The sequence below is a fragment of the Osmerus eperlanus genome, chromosome 6 (genome assembly GCF_963692335.1).
Source record: "Osmerus eperlanus chromosome 6, fOsmEpe2.1, whole genome shotgun sequence".
Lineage (NCBI taxonomy): Eukaryota > Metazoa > Chordata > Actinopteri > Osmeriformes > Osmeridae > Osmerus > Osmerus eperlanus.
Window position 1 is genome coordinate 7,451,891 of NC_085023.1, and position 18,417 is coordinate 7,470,307.

General features: G+C 40.1%; 1 protein-coding gene across 1 annotated transcript in view; it reads left to right on the forward strand.

The window, feature by feature from the left end:
* Nucleotides 1-766: 766 nt before the first annotated feature.
* The window catches only part of LOC134022079 (CUB and sushi domain-containing protein 1-like), a 522,528-nt gene continuing 504,877 nt past the window's right edge, over nucleotides 767-18,417 (forward strand). Inside the window, exon 1 of the mRNA XM_062463297.1 lies at nucleotides 767-1,139. Coding sequence (XP_062319281.1) covers nucleotides 1,073-1,139 — 67 coding nt within the window. The 5' untranslated portion in view covers nucleotides 767-1,072. The remainder of the gene's footprint in view (nucleotides 1,140-18,417) is intronic.

The following is an 18,417-nucleotide window of genomic DNA, read 5'->3' on the forward strand; positions in this document are numbered from 1 at the left end:
CGCACACTTAATTCATTGCCAATGAGAAAGGGAGTTGCCGCACTCATAGACAAACAATAGACAAGGAGGTCAGCGGTAGTAAATGAAACATGCGTTTTAGCTGCGTTTTAGCCGCGGCGTTTATTCGAAGAAATATATGGTATTTGTTAGGTAGTAGTTTTTTAGGTAGTAGCAGGTGTTGTAGTAGCAGGCGCCTGGCGCTAGATGGCAGGACGGTTACATAGTTTTAAAGTTGCATTCAGATGAAACATTTACACAGAGCTGTCCTGTAGGATAGACATTTATTCGTTTAGTTTGGTTAGTTATGAAGATATCTCTGAAATACAAACACACACACAAATATCCGAAGACATGGAGACACGGCATTATTATTTTTAAATTCTGACTTGTTCACAGATATGTCTGAGCTTTATCTACAAAAATACCATCGCAACTGTAACAGCCTATGAAAGAAAATGTATTATGTCATGATTCGCATATATGATGATGCGCTCATCTGATCATCTCGGCTACACAATGTACCGTAAATCAACAAAAGAGAAAGATCACTCGAGTGATACTGAGTAGTTAACTAATAGTCAACTATTAAAGCCAAATCGATCGTATTCTTTAGCAAGACCCCTTGGAACAGGTTCTCATTGGAACAGGTTCTTCTGATTTTGTTTTTTGCGTTTGAATAGCGCATCTATTTGCACTTCTCGGTCTCTGTGTCAATGTGTTGTAGTCAAGTCTACCCACTCTCCGAGAAGCAAGCACTTGGAGTGTCTTTTCGTTCCCCTGTATCCCATATGATGGTTGAGTCCGGCTTTCCGTTAGATACAGGCGTCTTCTATTCCCGCTGTTACAGCATCCTAGTACACATCCTGTCTCTCTTCAGATCAAGAAAATCTGTTCGGGTACCCGCTCAACAATTTCGTATCTCTGTATAATTTCTTGATGATATGAGAGCCAATATAGGCGAAACCCAGCAGCATAGGCGTCACATCGTTTTGCCAAAGCTGGATCTCTATGCATTTTTTTGATCGTTGAACAAGACCTAAGAAACCGGTGGCTGTGTGGAATAACAACGAACATGACTGCAATGGGGACATTTAAGCATATCCTGCTTATTTTCGCAGGTCTAATTACCGCAGCCAACAGTAAGTTTGACTAATTATACTAAATATAACCCTACGTCTCTTATAATTATTATGTCTCGTTTGATAGGCTCGAGTCGAGTGGATGTGATTACCTGGCAGTAATTACTTCCAAAAACTTGAATGTATTCATTCATGTACTCAGTTTGAGCGAATGCTTTCAGTACGTGCTCACCTTCACTGCTGTGTCATGGCCATGATTTTGTATTGTTCTGGTATTATCTTGATCATTGACATTATGTTAATTTGGGCTCATACGTAGTAGCCTGTGAGATCTAACGGTCGGTCTCATTCCTTTATTTCCGTGGGAGACTGAAATGCCGTTGCACAAGACAGAACCACCCTCCATGCATGTTACTGGTCACTTTGAGGCACCTATGGCTTTAGGTGTTGTTAAATACATATATTAAACAACAAAACGTCGGCCCACGTCAGGTTTGCGCTGTTGAAGATTATTATTTAATTCATTATGCACAATGTACTTTTTTTTTTTTTTTACTATGCAGTGCGTACACGTTTTGTTTAAGCCTGTAGGCCTATACTTTATAAGAAAATATTTGATTGGACTGTCATTAGTCCACAGTATACATTAGAATGAGGATACAGGATATTTGTCTTGATCTAATTGTAGATATTTTGGCAGCGATGAAATACCTGGGTTTGATGTCTGCGTCATGTTGGTGCCTGACAGATAAAATGGATTTATGTGAGGAGAAAGGGGGGTTAAAATGGGTTATAAAGCAGAGCCCATATTGGCCTTGGACACCAATGAGGATTGGTTTTAAGTTTGTGTTTCTGAGATCTGGCTTCAATACTTGTCACACTGGTATAGTGATTTAAATGGGTCTACAAAGTCAAATGCCTCATTTTGGTATATGGAAAAACTGGTTGGCTACCATATAGGTCATAGATAAACACACAGACAGATAACTTAAATTAAAATGACATGGTCATGACATGAATACCATTAGTGATATTAAGATTAAACTCATATTTAGATTTTATTTTGGATTTTGGTCATTCGACAGTGTTGTATAATTGAACAGAGATGAGAAAGAGCTTTGCTTTAAAGGTTAAACAAATACTAAACATCCTTTCTATCGAGGCTAGCTGTTAAGTTGTTAAACACTGGTGGTAACTTCATTTGCCCACTCAACACAGCCGACCTCATGCAAGTTTGATTGTCCAAGACAGATAGATAGGTGCTGACAATTAGATGACATTGAGCCGTTGCCAAACTACAAGACATTGCGAATCAGTCAGGGGTACAAGGCTTGCATGCAAATGTGACATTCTAGACCTTGGAGGGAGGAACTGACTGCAGCCATAGCAGGCCACTGTTTATGGAAACAAGACAGTCCTTGTGGGTTGGTGGAACAACCTCATTAAAAGTGTCATCACAAAAGATTAATTCCTGTTCAAAATGTGAATTTAAATATTTTTCCACATATTGGACAGCCTTAGAGATAACAAATAATGTATAATAATAATAATTCTGCTGCATCACTGTTTCCAAGGACTTGTCTTGTTTTACATGTGTTGAGACCAGCCTTAATGAGGAATGGTCAAGCATAGAATAAGCAATGGCACAACAAATGCATGAAGAGAGATTACGGCAACAGAATCTGAAGTATTTTACACTGTAAAACTAGAATGAAGAAATTAGAATGCTAGTTATACATACACAGACATTCCATTGAAAGGCATTGATTAGCAGCGATGCAAAGTTAAAAGCCAAAAGCATCAATATTTTTTGCGACAGCTGGCTCTGTGGTTGGAAGCGCTCGTAATTTCTGTTCAGAGATGGGTCTACTCTCGGTATATTCCAGTCTCCAAGACACTGTCAATTACAGCCGTCTGCAAACTATTATACTCCAGTCAGTTATTTGGGATACTTGGCTGGATGTTGGAGGTCATTGTAGACCCCTCCCATTCTGAATAGAACAAATAAGGTCATTAACATTTCAAAGCTACCAGAGTCAGCAGAAATTAAGTTGCTGTTTCATCTATGAATGTGATTTTAAGGTTATGGAGATGAGCGGCAAAACAGAAGAAAGGCTTGATGGTTTGAAATGGGGAAGAAGTGCATATTAAGTAGTTGGCAGGTCGACATGGTTAGGAGATATGCTATTTCGGACTTGTTTTACACCAATTACTGCTGTTTGGTATTTGCAGTATTTGACAGCTAGATTGGTTTCCATACTAAAATGTTCATATCTGAGGAGTAGAAATTTTGAATAGATCTATCAGTCATATGTTCAGTGGGGCTCACAGCCATGTGCATTGTGGTGACTTGGGAAAAAGAGCTATGGTTGCATTCTTATCACATTCATGTTTAATGCCCTTTAAACAGAAGCTGGTTTCTGAATACACAACTGGGATTGTGAAATTTTACACAATGTCACCATACTGATCTGTCAAGAGTGTGGGAATCCATGGTGGGAAATTCTATGAGCTAGTGCAATACAGTATAGGACTGTAAATGTGATGCAATAATGCAACAAAGCAGTGAACCAACCTGGGCAGGACATGACCAATGGCCTAGCCTGTTTGCAAACTTTTGCTGTGGTGGAATGTCTAATATGAATTTAAAAATTCAGGCTCAGAAGTAAAATAGTATATTGTGAGTTCAACATCATGTTTTAAGACGTATCGTCTCTCAGGACTTCCCAGTTCAAAGAGCAGGTGGATCACTATTCTCATCATACTGCTCAAGTTAATTGTCAGTAATTCTGTGTAAGGTACTGCATGACAATATGCTAGAAACAATTATAAATATATCTTATGATACTACAAAACACACATACAATTTGACAAGACTTTACATTAAGGTTACTTTAGTAACAACACAGGGCTTGAAATTAACTTTTTTACTTGGTGGCACTGGTGCTCCCAACTACGACGGCGTATTAGGGCCAGTGCAGGTAAAAGAAAAAAATCGGAGCCGGAGGGGGGGGGGGGGTAATATTCCAAGATTAAAGATGTAAATTTGCAAGAAAAAAGTCTGAGATTCTCAGAGTTGATAAAAGTCACAAATTTGCGAGAAAATAACTCATAAATGTGCAAGAAAAAAACTTGGACATTCTCCGACATTATAAAGTCAAAAATATGGATTTTTTTTTTTTTTTTACAAGGAACCTCATCGCTTCACTTTGCATGGTCAACCTCGTCACAGCACAGATGCTGCCGTTTGCCATGTATAAAGCCTGCAGTAATGGATGACCTGATCAAATTATACTTTTCAATAGGTTTGTGGTTCAACAGGACACAGCCAAGACGCTGCGCTCTTTGAGGATCAATTAATTTGAGGATCTGTCTTGTGTCCTGTTGAACCACAAATCGAATTTGATTTGCCCGTAGATGTAACCAGCGATATCCTTGCATATGTCCATTGCATTGTAGTTCCTGATGCACAAAAGCTATCACCTCATCCAAATAAGTTTATGTTTTCTTCTGAATAGGCCCAAATCACGACAATGTCTTTTCAAAGTCTGAATGCTGATTACAATCTGGTGATTCTGGGCTAAAATCAAAAATAAATAAAAATGTCCTTATTGCTGAATCCTATTGAAAAGTATAATTCAGACTTGTTTTCTTGCAAATTTGTGACTTTATAAACTTGGAGAATCTCAGACCTTTTTTTCGCAAATTTACAACTTTAATCTCAGAATATTACCTCCCCTCCTCGGATTTTTTTTTTTACCTACCTGGCCCTAATATGCCGTAGTAGTAAAGGCTATAGGGGACCCAGCAAAATAAATGATATTTATAAGACATGTAACATCTATCAAACTAAGAGCAAAAATAAAATGGTATGCTGTATATCTACCCATATTTCAAATAGTTTTTTTAGATATTATACTTGAGAGGGATCTCTGAATGTATTGGTCACAGACAATTATTATTTAGTTTATTTTCCTCACAAACTTGTTCTTCGATGCATGAATAAGCTATAGCATTTGGATGATCAACAGAAACTATTGGGCCTATCGCTTTCTCCCTTCATCTCTTTCTATCTCTTTCTTTCTCATCCCCCAAATTTCCTCAACATGATCTAAGTGATTTCACATGAGGAAATGGCTATGCTTTTGGACAATCTGAAAAGAGAACATTTGTAGCCTTAGACAAGCCAGTTTTGTTTTCTGTGGTTCTGGCAGCAGAGATGCATTGACAGTAATTGGAGACAGAGATCTGAGGCGAGAGAATCTCAAAAAGAAGAGCTTCAGGAGCATCTTACATAACACTTAAAGAAAATGCCAGAAACCTAATAAAAATTCAATAAAGGGGCAAAATGTTGCCAGAAATAGTAGTTTCCAGGTGCTTGGTATTTGAAATTTACCTTCTGAAGGTGATTTCTACTGGACTACTGGCAACTCTAAACTTTAGTGGAAATGTTTACAACTCTATCTTACATTTACATTACATTTACATTTAGTCATTTAGCAGACACTCTTATCCAGAGCGACTTACAGTAAGTACAGGGACATTCCCCCGAGGCAAGTAGGGTGAAGTGCCTTGCCCAAAGACACAACGTCATCTGGCACGGCCGGGAATCGAACTGGCAACCTTCTGATTACAAGCCCGCTTCCCTAACCGCTCATCTGGCATCTTAGGCAACATAACATGGTTAGCTATACACAAAACATGGTTGCGATGTAATAACAGTCTGACATGTTTGCCAGCTGAAATCTTTCTCTGACACATGGAGTCTACCAGACCAGGATTTAAAGATCATGAAGATACCATCCACTCTCAGTCTTTTAGTGGCGCTATTTAATACATTACAAGATAAGCCTTTGATAACTACATGTATCATTTTGTCATTTGAAAAGGAATTCATTTCTATTTGCTGTAGCTAAGATGTAATGGTGCATAAAGGGTATGCCAACAAGGGGCAGGCTTGAAGGCCCCCTGTGGTGAAGTACCCAGATCCATCAGCTATAAAAAGCTGTTTGTTTTTGTCAGGGAATTGACTTTGAAAGTTACAACCTTTTCTTCGTGTTTTAGATGTATTATTTTAATGCCTGGTTAGCTTTGAGGCCTACTTCAGTGGAATTTAATGCCCAGCTAGTATGCCTTTTGTGAGCTTTAAACAACAAATGTTTTAAGTTTATTTCTCAGTGTGATCAGTTACCTTATGAGTCTGATTCAGACCTCATCATTGTTAATGTCTACATTGTGTGAGGAACTACAGGAACACAACCTGTGTGTTAAAATTACCAGAACAAACCTGTTGTTTTAAGAGGTTTCAGACCTAAGCCAGCGATTGGGTTCCCTATTTGTAATGACCTGTCAGAAAAGGATGGATGGGTTCATGTGGGCTATTTCTAAATTAAATTCACAGCTGCATGTAAATTGTTGCATCAAATGTAAAGCTAGAACTGGTTCATCAAACTGAGCTTGGCTGCTGTTTGGGATGATAAAATTTGAAGGCAGGACTGAGGTTATGATTGATGTTAACCTGTGGTCAGCTGTCTAGCTGCTAACTTAATTTATGGTCATGATTATGTAGATGGCCACACACCAACTGCTCTGTTTAACAGATTACATCAATGACTGGAATGATGACAAAATGGATGGTATTATACCACCAACATAAATAATCAGCTTTCCTCCACCCCCAAATCACACACAATCCTTGTGTTTACAACGTCACCATTAACAGCACAGTGTCCCTGAGGATGGCTGTGTGGAAGAACTGTCTTACTGGGTAGATCTATCATTGGCAGTGCCAGCACCTATGACTAAGACAAGTTATGAAAACCGGTTCCCTGCTTTTATATTGTAGAAATGGATCCCAAACAGTCATGTTAAAATAGGCATGAAGGAGAGACCCATACAGTGGCTCATGTCTAACTGTGTTGCCTCTACACTTCCGTAGAAAGAGATGACAAAAAAGGGAATGAATGGCAGAATGATAATACCCTTGAAAGAGGGAATGTTGGGAACATAGAGGCACACAAGTTCTATGACAGGTTCTGGGATATGATCGATATATGGAAGTCTGAACCAAAGGGTCTGATGTGGTGGCTAGTGGACTACGTGATTGTGTTGCCATTGCTGATAGTGAGAAAAATAAATAGATAGATGTGGAGATACATGTTTAAGGTTGGAGTTTTCATTCATCATTTAGTTGAGTCTTTACCGGGATTTTGCATAAGGTTTTTACCTCGAAGGTGTTTCCCGGCTTCCTCTGATTGCTTAACATGAGTAGGCCTTGATTAATTACATTTCTAAGAATAGTTGGAAGTGGAACATGGAAGAATGGGATACTGTGGTTACAGCTGATGGAGATTGCTGTTGGCTAAATCTTGTATTTATTTAGGAGATTTCACAGTTTAATCCATTTGTTGTTATTTTAAACCAGTGGGTTATCAATGACAGGAGCCTGACACTACAAATGTTTAAATAGTATATAGGGAAAGACATAGTGCTAAAGGGAGGATGTTTTAAAAGGCATCAAGCAGTTCATGTTGCTGTATATAACCAACCATCAAACCTCATCTGAGGGGAGAGAACAGGGCAGGAATGGAATGGGGGAGTGGAAAGAAAGGGAATGGAGGAAGGGGAAAATGAGAGAAGAAGATGAAAGAAAGTTGGGTGGTAAGAGGAGAAGAAATCTCAGGAGAATGGGTAAAGAGAAGGATTGGAAGAAGAATGCAGTTGTGAAGCTGAACCTAGTGGCATCTCCTTACTACACTTGGACTTGGAATAGAGTTGCAGTGCGGAAAGGATTGTGGGAATGTTCCAGTGATTAATGACGTTCCAACACCTCCTGCTGTTAGGAGACACAAATACTCTCTGGAAGAATGTCTAAATTATAGATATTTACAAGATGCATTTCTGTAGATCCCAAGCCTTACATACCATTTGACATGCGTTGCCTTGATGTTTACCTTGACCCCTAAACCACTGCTTTGCTGGTGTTGTGATTGTCACAGTGGTTAAAGAAACAAAACACTTGACCTTACAGTCATTTTTACAGTGTAAATACATATGTAGGATGTAGGTCTGTTTCTCTGAATTATCTGGAAGACTGGACTATCAAGAGGTGGGCTAAGGCTGACTTGAGGGACGAGAGGGCTTGAGTCACCCAAAGGCCTTGCAGTACATACAGGAAAGAGAAAGAAGATGAAAATAGGTCTTGGAATCAAAAACTGACAAAGCTCATCATATGAAAGCAGAGTAGCAATGAAAAAGAATTTTTAAGGAATTACAAGCAAGCAGTTATATCATTGGGTCTGGGGTGCTGGGTGCGATGGTTTAGATATCATTTTCAGCTTGAAGTTCAGCGGAAAAATCCTACTTGTGTTTTGAGCCTAGATCAAGAATGTGAAGCCACGGTAGAATGTCAAATGTGTTTAGAGCCCCCCTGCTGCTGTATAAAGAGAAGATCATGTTTACTCTTTTACTCTCCTCATCCACCTAATAGTCCAGCAAACTGTGCACATCTTCTGGCGGTTCACCTGAAAAGAGAGATAGAGAGAGACAGAGAATGACATTGAACCCATGGATTTATGAGTCAGGCCAAGTAAAGATGAACATGTTGGAAGACAGGAAGAAAGCCTATTCTTAGGAGTTGCTGGTGTTAACAGGCTCTGCATCTGCTGCAGATCACACATGCACTCACACACACAATGTTCTCATATCAGTGTGTGTGTGAGAGAATATGGTTTTATACTGCAGAGGAGGAGACACAAATAAAGACACTGGAGATACAACTGCACAAATGAGACTGGCTTCTTTTTTCTCTCTCCCACACCGTTTCTCTCTCTCTTTCATATGTATATACATACATATATACTAGGGGTGCAACAATTCAACAAGCCCACCGTTCGGTTCGGTTTTTTGGGTCACGGTTTCGGTTTTGTTTAGAAAATTAGGGGGAAGAAAAAAACATTACCATTTCAGTGTTTTCTCTGTATTTTCGGTGTATTTTCTGTATATCCGGCTAAGTGGGAGGTCCCGAAGCGCAGAAGGGGGGTGGATCCAGCGACTCAAAACGGGGGTTGGAGGAAACCGGAAAACCGAACACAAAAAAATACTGCTTGTACATCAGGGCAATGTATATTTTAATTTCAGAACATGCACTGCATGGGTGTGAAACTTTAAAAATAAACACAGCAACAATCGTTTTTACAAGCAGCAATTATCCATTGGATTAAATTAACCAAAAAACGCACTGGATGAGACAAACAGTCCATCATGTGACCATGACCATGTAAACAGCACAGGCTACTTGTGGGACTTATTTGAAAAAGTTAACCACATTTTGTCTTTTTGACATTTCTTCCTCTGAGGGAAACGAGGCTAACAGCTAGCCTACTCAACCAGCACAAACGCAAGTGTCACTTAAAGTGCCTCCCCCTCTGTCTTAACCTGAAAATTCACCTCAAAATGCATCGAAAATGCAAACACAAGATTTTTGTGAAACTTCAATGGGGGATAAAGACTAACAAGACATATAACAACATTAAACACTACACAAAAAGTATTATTTTTTCTTTCATTTAGGCAAATCATTTTCCATAGTGACAAAAGGTGCCTTATCCAATAAAAAAGGTTCCGGAATAGCCCTGGTTAGCATACTTTACACATGCCTGGCTTCGTATGATTTGCCTCTCTCCAGCAGCGTTGCCAACTCCTCAGTAACAGTGCGTTCACACTGCAGCGATGCGAGCGACAACATGTTTTCCATTCATTTTCTATGGAGCCAGGCGAATCGCTTGCGTGGTGCATTGTTGGTAGCGACGCGACGCGATCGAGTTGAGATTTTCTCAACTTTATGCAAATGGGGAGCGATTTTCGCTAGCGATGGCCAATCGCAGTGTTTTCTTGTTTCTCGTAACGTAGCAACCATGGTAAACATTTCTAGCTTTCAGTTTTTAAGATGGAGGAGAAACTAATCGCCTGTGTGGCTGCATATCCAGTCCTGTACGATACGTCTCTGTATTTGTACAAAGACATTAATAAAAAGAATGAGGCCAGATGCAGGTTTGCCGACGTTGTCGGTGCTCCTGGTGGGTTTTTTGTACTTTCAAATTCAGTCTCTCGTCACATTAGTTACGTAACTTTGTTCTGGTAACTAGCTAGTTACAGTAGTAGCCCGGCTGGAACTCTCTGGTCGTATCGACAGATTAGCATAGACTTTGAGTAATATAATAAAACGTTTTACACATGTCAACGTGTATGTCTATTAAACAGTTTTGTATTTTGTATACAAGTTGTATTTTGATCGATGTTGCGAGTACATAAACATCAACTACAACAGTGACTTTAGAAAACTACAATTCTACATTAATCTGTTTGATACGCCCCCGCACGTGGTGAACTGTGGGAAGGCGAGCGATGGCAAGCGATTCGTGTCGCTGCAGTGTGAACGCACAGTAACGGTGCGTTCACACTGCAGCGGAGCAGGCAGCGCGGGGCGTCGGCTTCCAATTCATTTTCAATGAAACCAGGCGTTGACGCTCGCGTAGGGCATTGTGGGAAGGCGAGCGGAGCGGAGCAAGTTGGATTTTCTCAACTTTATGTAAATGAGGAGTGTGAAAACGCTAGCGTTGGCCAATCGGATTGGTTTCTTGTTTCTTGTAACGTAGCAACTGTTGCTCATGGTAAACATTTCGAGGTTTTACAATTTCAAGATGGAGGAGAAACTTATCGTATGTGTCTGCACACCCAGTTCTGTTCAGAACAAAGTTACATAATGTGACAAGCCTGAATTTAAAGATTACATTAAACTAATAATACATGGTGCAGAGTTTCCGACGTTGTCAGTGTCACGAGTGTGTTTTTATACTTTTAAATTCAGTCTGGTCACATTACGTGACTGTTCTGTGCCGCTGCTAGCTTGCTAGCCCAGCCTACAAACAACTGGTTGAGTGACCGGTGGCGTAACGTGTATTCTACTGTAATCTTGCACTAGTAAAATTTTTGTATTTTTACACAAATGTTGTGTAAAAGTGGTATTTTGATCGATATTGTGAGTACATGAACCCAAGTCTGCACGCTTGGTCATGACTACAACAGTGACCTTAGAGAACTACAACTCTGTATTAACTTTTCGAACACGCCCCCGAGCGTGGTGTACTGTGGGAAGGCAAGCGGTGCAGCGCGTAAAAAAAACGCTGCAGTGTGAACGCACCATGCATTATTAGTTTAATGTAATCTTTAAATTCAGGCTTGTCACATTACGTAACTTTGTTCTGAACAGAATTGGGTGTGCAGACACATACGATAAGTTTCTCCTCCATCTTGAAATTGTAAAACCTAGAAATGTCACCCGATACAGTATGAATCAGTCGATTCACTGATGTGAATCGACTGATTCACTCGGGTGGAAATGTTTACCATGAGCAACAGTTGATCAAAATTACAGTTCTCTCTACAGTCAGAGCTCGCGCAAGAAGGTGGAACGTAAGGGAGATACCCTTTCCAAAACGTGTAAGGGCGTAATAGTTTGTGAAAGACCCAGAGAAACACAAATATCCGACGAGTCAAAATCCCAACAATTTTGGAATCCCTGCCGGACGCTTTTTTAAGGTCTCGAAAAGCGGACATGTCCGGGTAAAAGAGGACGTCTGGTCACCCTATCTTAGATGATATTAACCAAGTTTTGTCTCAATAGGGTATAACTTCACTTCCACTTTGGCATGCTGTCTGTCAAATTTGTTTGCACATTATTCAAGCATTATTCCATAACTTTTTGTCGGCATGCTCTGACAATAATCTGATTCGATTTTCGTGAAAATCGGAGCAACGGCCTAGGAGGAGTTTGGAAAAAGTTGGTTTTTCAGAAAATTCAAAATGACGGAAAGGTTTTCATGATGGAAAATGACATCATAGGGTGCAATGAAATTGTCTTGATCCAAGGAATACAACGATAGCCTGGTCCTAACCAGACCCTCGTACATATCATTTGTACAGAGGGTCTGGGATCGCTCCATTGACAGTTAACTTCCTTGAAAGCGGGTACTCTGTTGAAGTTTTAAACTATTGAATCTGCCCAGAGCCACTCTGATCTACCATAACCAATCGCTAGCGTTCGCCTTAGCCAACGCCTTCACCACTACTGTAACGGAGCTAGCTGCCATAGCTGGAAAATCAAACTTTTCCCGAACCCCGTGGGGAGGAGGGCCACAACATCATGGCCACCAACAAAACTCAGCAAGGATTGTTCTTGCCAGGCTAATACAACGATACCTCATTTTATAAAATTGGTCATTTGCTAAACACACTTCTAACTTTGACCCATTGGTGGTGCTGGAGTGCTCAAGTGGTAGAAATGAAACTTGGTGACGAGGATCAGGAGACTTTTTACCATACGGTTCTAGGGCCTGCCATAGACTCACATGGCAGAATGATAATAATAATAAAACAAAACAACAAAAACAAAAGGTGCCTTTGCAGCTTCGCTGCTTCTTCCCTAATAAAACTAACAAAAACAATAGGTGCCTTTGCAGCTTTGCTACTATTTTCTAGCATTGAATTCACAGGACTGCCATAAATTGGGAAAAATATAAAATACTTAGGGTTAGGGTTAGCTGCACTCTGCTGAGTGACAAGGTTTTACTCTACCTGCTGACTGCAGCCATGCCAATGTTATCACAGTAGCCACTCTTGAAAGTGTCTTTGCTTTGTTAGAGTAAAACTCCAACTGTGTTAGAGCAGATACCACCTGGCGTAGCTCTCAGTAAACGGTGTTGGGTCATAATGGAAGGTAAGAGTACTTCAGCCAAATCCCACCACCATCTTTGGGACTGAACAACAGGTCGAGAGTGATCAGTCGATGGGAGGGACTTTGTGAGTGGTATTCTGTGTGGAATTCTATGATTCCGTGTAATGCACATTTCAGTGTCTGTGTGTGAAGTTATTTAGTAGATTCCATCTTTTGACCAGGGTGATGGAGCCGTTTGACTGGTCCTTGTCCAACCCTTTGAAATGAAATTATGTGTCAACCGGAACTGTATTAATTGAATGAGAGGTAAAGCGTTGTTAAGCTGACTCACCTCTGACCCTGGGGATAATAACAGCCTTAATTGGTCCTCTGTCCTTACTTACTATCAGTGCATCTCTCCTTGAGATTCTTTTGCACACAAAACAGTCACACATAAACTCACAAGCACAGTATACCCTAAGCACCGGCTGCCAGACCGATGTAACAGAATCTGTTTAGACTGGTTTCTTTTTTCCAGCCTGAGCCAAAATTCTGAACATTCGATTTGCTTTCTTTGTTAGAATATGATATTAATATGCATATTCATATTTTTATGAATCTTCATATTAAACCATACACCTTAAATGTTTATACCATATTGAAGAGAAGAACAAAAAAAAAACAGTATTTGTGCTCAAATGAATGCGAAAAAAATGTGCGTGCTCGCATTAAGTATTGATGTCCTTGCCAAAGCTGATATCAAACTTGCTTACCTGAACTGTTGTATAGTGGGTTAAGCAAGGGGAGTTTCTATAGCCTAGTAGTGCATTATGCGCAGCAAGCTTGAAAGAAAAAAAGGGATATGAATAGGGGCCTGTTCCCCAGTAGAGTTGTATGTCTAACAACGCCTTTGTGATTACTTAAGGCAAATATCCTTTATCAAGGAGATTTCAGGCAGCCATTTTTTTTTACAAAGATCTTCTCTGACCGCCATTCTTCATCAGACAACTTCATTTTTTTTAACCACTTTTATTACAAGATGGAGGAAAACTTAGAGAGTATGTGAAATTTACATAACTCCGTGGGCAATGTAGAACAGAAGACAGATTAGAAATATCATCTTTTGATTAAAAGTTATGACCATTCTAGTGATTAGCGGAAAATGGGAAAAAACTTAATTCCCCTCCCCCAAAAAGTAGCTAGCGCTATGGCTGGATACTCCTCTCCATAACTAAAAAACGATTTTCTTCCACAATCGACCAAATTGGCCAAACAAGGTATATACATTTATCTTAAAGTGTACATAATCTAGCTTGTTCATGTTTTTTTTGCAAGTTTCACAGAAATCTGCAAGAATCGAGGCTAAACAGTGCTACTATCAGAGTGCAAATTATACAGGCCCATTCATATATCTCGGACCTCTTAAAATTGCACGCACCCATCAGGTCACTGAGGTCTGCGGACAAGCTATTTTTATACACTCCCCGATCACGCTGTATACGCACAGGGGATAGGGCTTTTGCAGTTGATGGTTCTTAAGGCCGCAATATGCTTCTGCGTCTCCGTTTACGGATGGGCGGGCGCACGGATACGCACGTATACGGACGGATAGACTGCGTTTATGGTTCTCCGTAGGCTGTGGGTGCTGAAAACAATTCACCGCCAGAAGAGTAGGTGGCGCAACTTTTTTTGTAAATCGTCGTGGAGTGTTTATTTACCTAGGTTATCGAGAAGTCGGAGCAAATTTACAAATTAGCCGTTTCATCAATAAAATACGCACATTTTCAGCAACTACACTGCCCATTTCTTGTCACATTTTAATTCAGATGCTGATTTACATGTACTGTTTAGCTGAAATATGAATTGTGAAAACTTACAGCAATGGCGGTCAAAGGATTCTGTTCGTCCTGTTTATCCCGGCAACCCCGCCCCCGCCCCTGACGCAAGCGATTCTTAATACTGACCAATCACAGCCAAGGGGGTCTCCGTAGCTCTCCGTCGCTCACGACGGATAGTTAGAAAATTCAGGAGGTGCACGTCGAGCTCTCCGGGGCTCTCCGAGGGCTGACGGAGAGCTCGTAGAGGGCGTTCCTCGGAGAAGAGGGCGTTCCCATGTGTCCGTTTTTCGAAAAACGCAGAAGCATATATAAGCCTTAAGCTGTGGAATCAGCTTCCCCTGTCTATTAGGCAGGCTCTGTCTTTGTCTATTTTTAAATCCAGGCGTAAGACCCACCTTTATGTTCTCGCGTTTCCCACCACTTGAGTTGTGCTGTTGCTTGTTTTTCTGTTGTTGACTGTTTTGTATTTTGTTTTACTGTGTATTTTATAGTGTTTTTTTTTTATGTATTTGGATTACTGTTTTTGTGCTTTTGTTCGGCACCTCCGTCAGCCTTGCTGTGTTGTGAGTGTGCTTTATAAATAAAATGTACTTACTTACTTACTTACTTATACAATGACAATCGGGGGGGTTAACTTCTTCTCCAGGGCTTAAAGTAATATTTACGATTACAATTACAACGATATATAAATGTATCGACCCCCCCGACCTGTTTTTTTTACCTCTTTTGGGGGGATCCAAGTCTTAATTAGGGGGGCCCCGTAATTCGAACCCTGGCTACTATCATAGCTGCCTGTCATGAACGGCGAATCTGAGTCACGTAATTCTTTCCTGAAATAACTCGCAAACAAATGCTTTGTAACTAAAAGGTTTTGACTTTTAATTGACAATATTGACAACACATATTAAGAAACTTGTCTTTACTCATAATATTGTCTCCGATTTCAATTTGAAGTGGTAAATCTAGCCTAACACTGTAGGCAATCTCCCATTGGTATCCTCTCAGGTCCGTTTCTGGTTCTGGTCCGTTTAGGCAAAAAATGGCTGACGTTCCTGAAGATACATTTATTATTTACTCCCAGTAACCCCTTAACCAATTATATGTGCTTTTAACTTATTTTCTCATGAATATGTGGCAGTTTACAGAAATAAAATTGGTGATTGGACGGCGAAGATATTAAGTTGTGAAATTCTCCGCTCAAGCAAACAGCGAAGGACGATCATGACGATACATTTATTATTTCCTCCCAGTAACAGCTTAACTAATTATATGTGCTTTTAGCTTATTTTTCTCATGAATATTTGGCAGTTTACAGAAATAAAATCGGTGATTGGACGACAAAGATATTAAGGGGTGAATCATGGGAAACTGGTTTCCCATATTTGAATGGTCCGGCTGCAAAGTGTTAAACTAATCATTAAAAATGTGCTACAATGAAGTGCATCTCATGCATTCGTGCATTAAGTTCTAGAGGTCTGCTTCACATAATCTAGTCACATGGCTAAAATGTGGATGTGTGGAATTTCAGCTATTTCACAGTTTATTTTTTACCTTTACCAGGTAATAATTGGAAGCATGCAAAGGGATTTTAAAAAGTAGACTTACTCACTGTACCTGCCATGAAGTTGGGCAAACTTTTGAATTCAAAAAGTATTAATCATCCATAATTAGGAAAGCTCAGGTACCTTCTGTTAAGTTCTACACAGCAGTCACTCCCAATACACTGTAAAACTAATATCTTTTCAAACACCAAAACAAGTAACTGAATGGAACGGACTCTTGGAACTTTTAACTTTGCTACTGAAAAACATTGAGGATTATGAAACAGGACACAGTGTTTTTTAAGACCAGTATAACAACAGATGTAATACACAGCTGTTCTGTGACTGGGAAACCAAGTCAGGTTTATGGTTAAAACACTACAACACTACAGGAGTGTTTGGGTGCAGCACTTAAACTCCTAAAATAATTTGTTAGTTTCTCTTGAGTTTCTAAATTCAAGTTTCAAGCCCTGTTGTTGTTTATGTGTTTTACAAATAGGCTAATGGAAATGGACATCCCAGCTCTACATTATTTTGTCTGTTGATATACTGTAGTCTTTATTTGTCATTGTAAGTTCAAATGTAAAGTGCAGTGTTGTAGTCAAGACCAACTAAACCAAATCTTCTCATACATGGTGTCGGAAAAAATTATGTTCAACCTTAAAAGGAAGCCATATCTCTTTGATAAATGTTTGGTCTGTCTGGTTTTAAGAACTATATAGATGTATAGATTGTTGGATGCCTGCCTGTCTATGAATATGGGGTGGGGAGAAAGGTTTTGGGATGGGGGGGGAGGAGGAGAAGGAGGAGGCCATACTTTTTTTATATCCCTGCAAATCTATGATCTCTTCAAAGAAATAGGGTGGGGCAACGGGGTGAAAAGTTTACAACTGTGTATTTTCATTTGTGATGTCTGTACTTATGTACGTATGTTGTAAACCAAAAATCAATAAATACAATGTAAAAAAAAAAAAAAAAGACCAACTAAACCGAGACCAAGTAATGACCAAGACCAGAGTGTATGGACACCAAGTCAAGACCAAGACCAAGGCAGGGCGATACCAAGTCAAGACCAAGACCAAGGCAGGTCGAGACTGGGTCAAGACCAGACCACTCAAAATACACAAGCAGTAGGGGTTGACTAGGTAAAAAGTTCCAAAATCTGGCAAGCAACTGAAACTAACACCCTGAAACATACAGTATGTTACATAGCTAATACTCGCTAAATCTGTTTGTGTAATGGAGGAAGAGGTTTCGGAAGAGTTTTCGGAAGAGTTTTGGTACAGAGCGCAGATTGCAAACGTTAGGTAGCTAGCTTTGCTAGCGTCACTTACGCCTAGCTTACCTTTTTTATGTTTTCTTTCTAAATGCTGGTTTGATGTAAGTTTGATGTAGGCCTAGTCCTAGCCGTCTCAGTGATCGTCTCTTTGCAGAATTTACACAAGCTGTGTGTTTTCTTTTACATTTACATTTAGCAGACGCTCTTATCCAGAGCGACTTACAGTAAGTACAGGGACATTCCCCCGAGGGTGAAGTGCCTTGCCCAAGGACACAACGTCATTATGCATGGCTGGGAATCGAACCAGCAACCTTCTGATTAATAGCCCGATTCCCTAACCGCTCAGCCATCTGACTCCCCTTTTGGAAGTTATTGTAAACTCTTTGTGGTTCAGGTAACCAAATCTAATTATAGCAGATTTGGCCAACATCTTCAGACAGCCACTTTTTCACCTATCTTCCTCATTCACTTTTGAGGTGCGAGGAGGGGTGATGGGTAATTTCAAATGAGAAATTAGTTAAAGATGCGGTAAAGCAAATTCCATGATTTGCTTCTCAGTACATTATATACGTGTGAAATTAGTTCCCGAAAGCATGTGCAAAACGCAAAAACTTTGGCGCACTGAAATGTGGAGTTAGACCGTTGAAAAGTTTCTCTCCCGTTTTCAGCTCAGGTTTTGTATAGGCGGGGCCAAAACCCAACCTATCTACGACACTGAGACCTTCAAAATGTGAGACCAAGACAGGGTCTGGATTAGCCTGGTCCTAACCAGACTCTCGTACATTGCATTTGTACAGAGAGTCTGGCCTCGCTCCCTTGACAAGCATTGACTTCCTTGTAGGCGGGTACTCTGTTGAAGTTTAAAACTATTGGATCTGCCCAGAGCCACTCTGATCTGCCATAACCAATCGCTAGCGTTCGCCTTAGCCAATTTCTTCACCACTACTGTAACAGAGCTAGCTGCCGT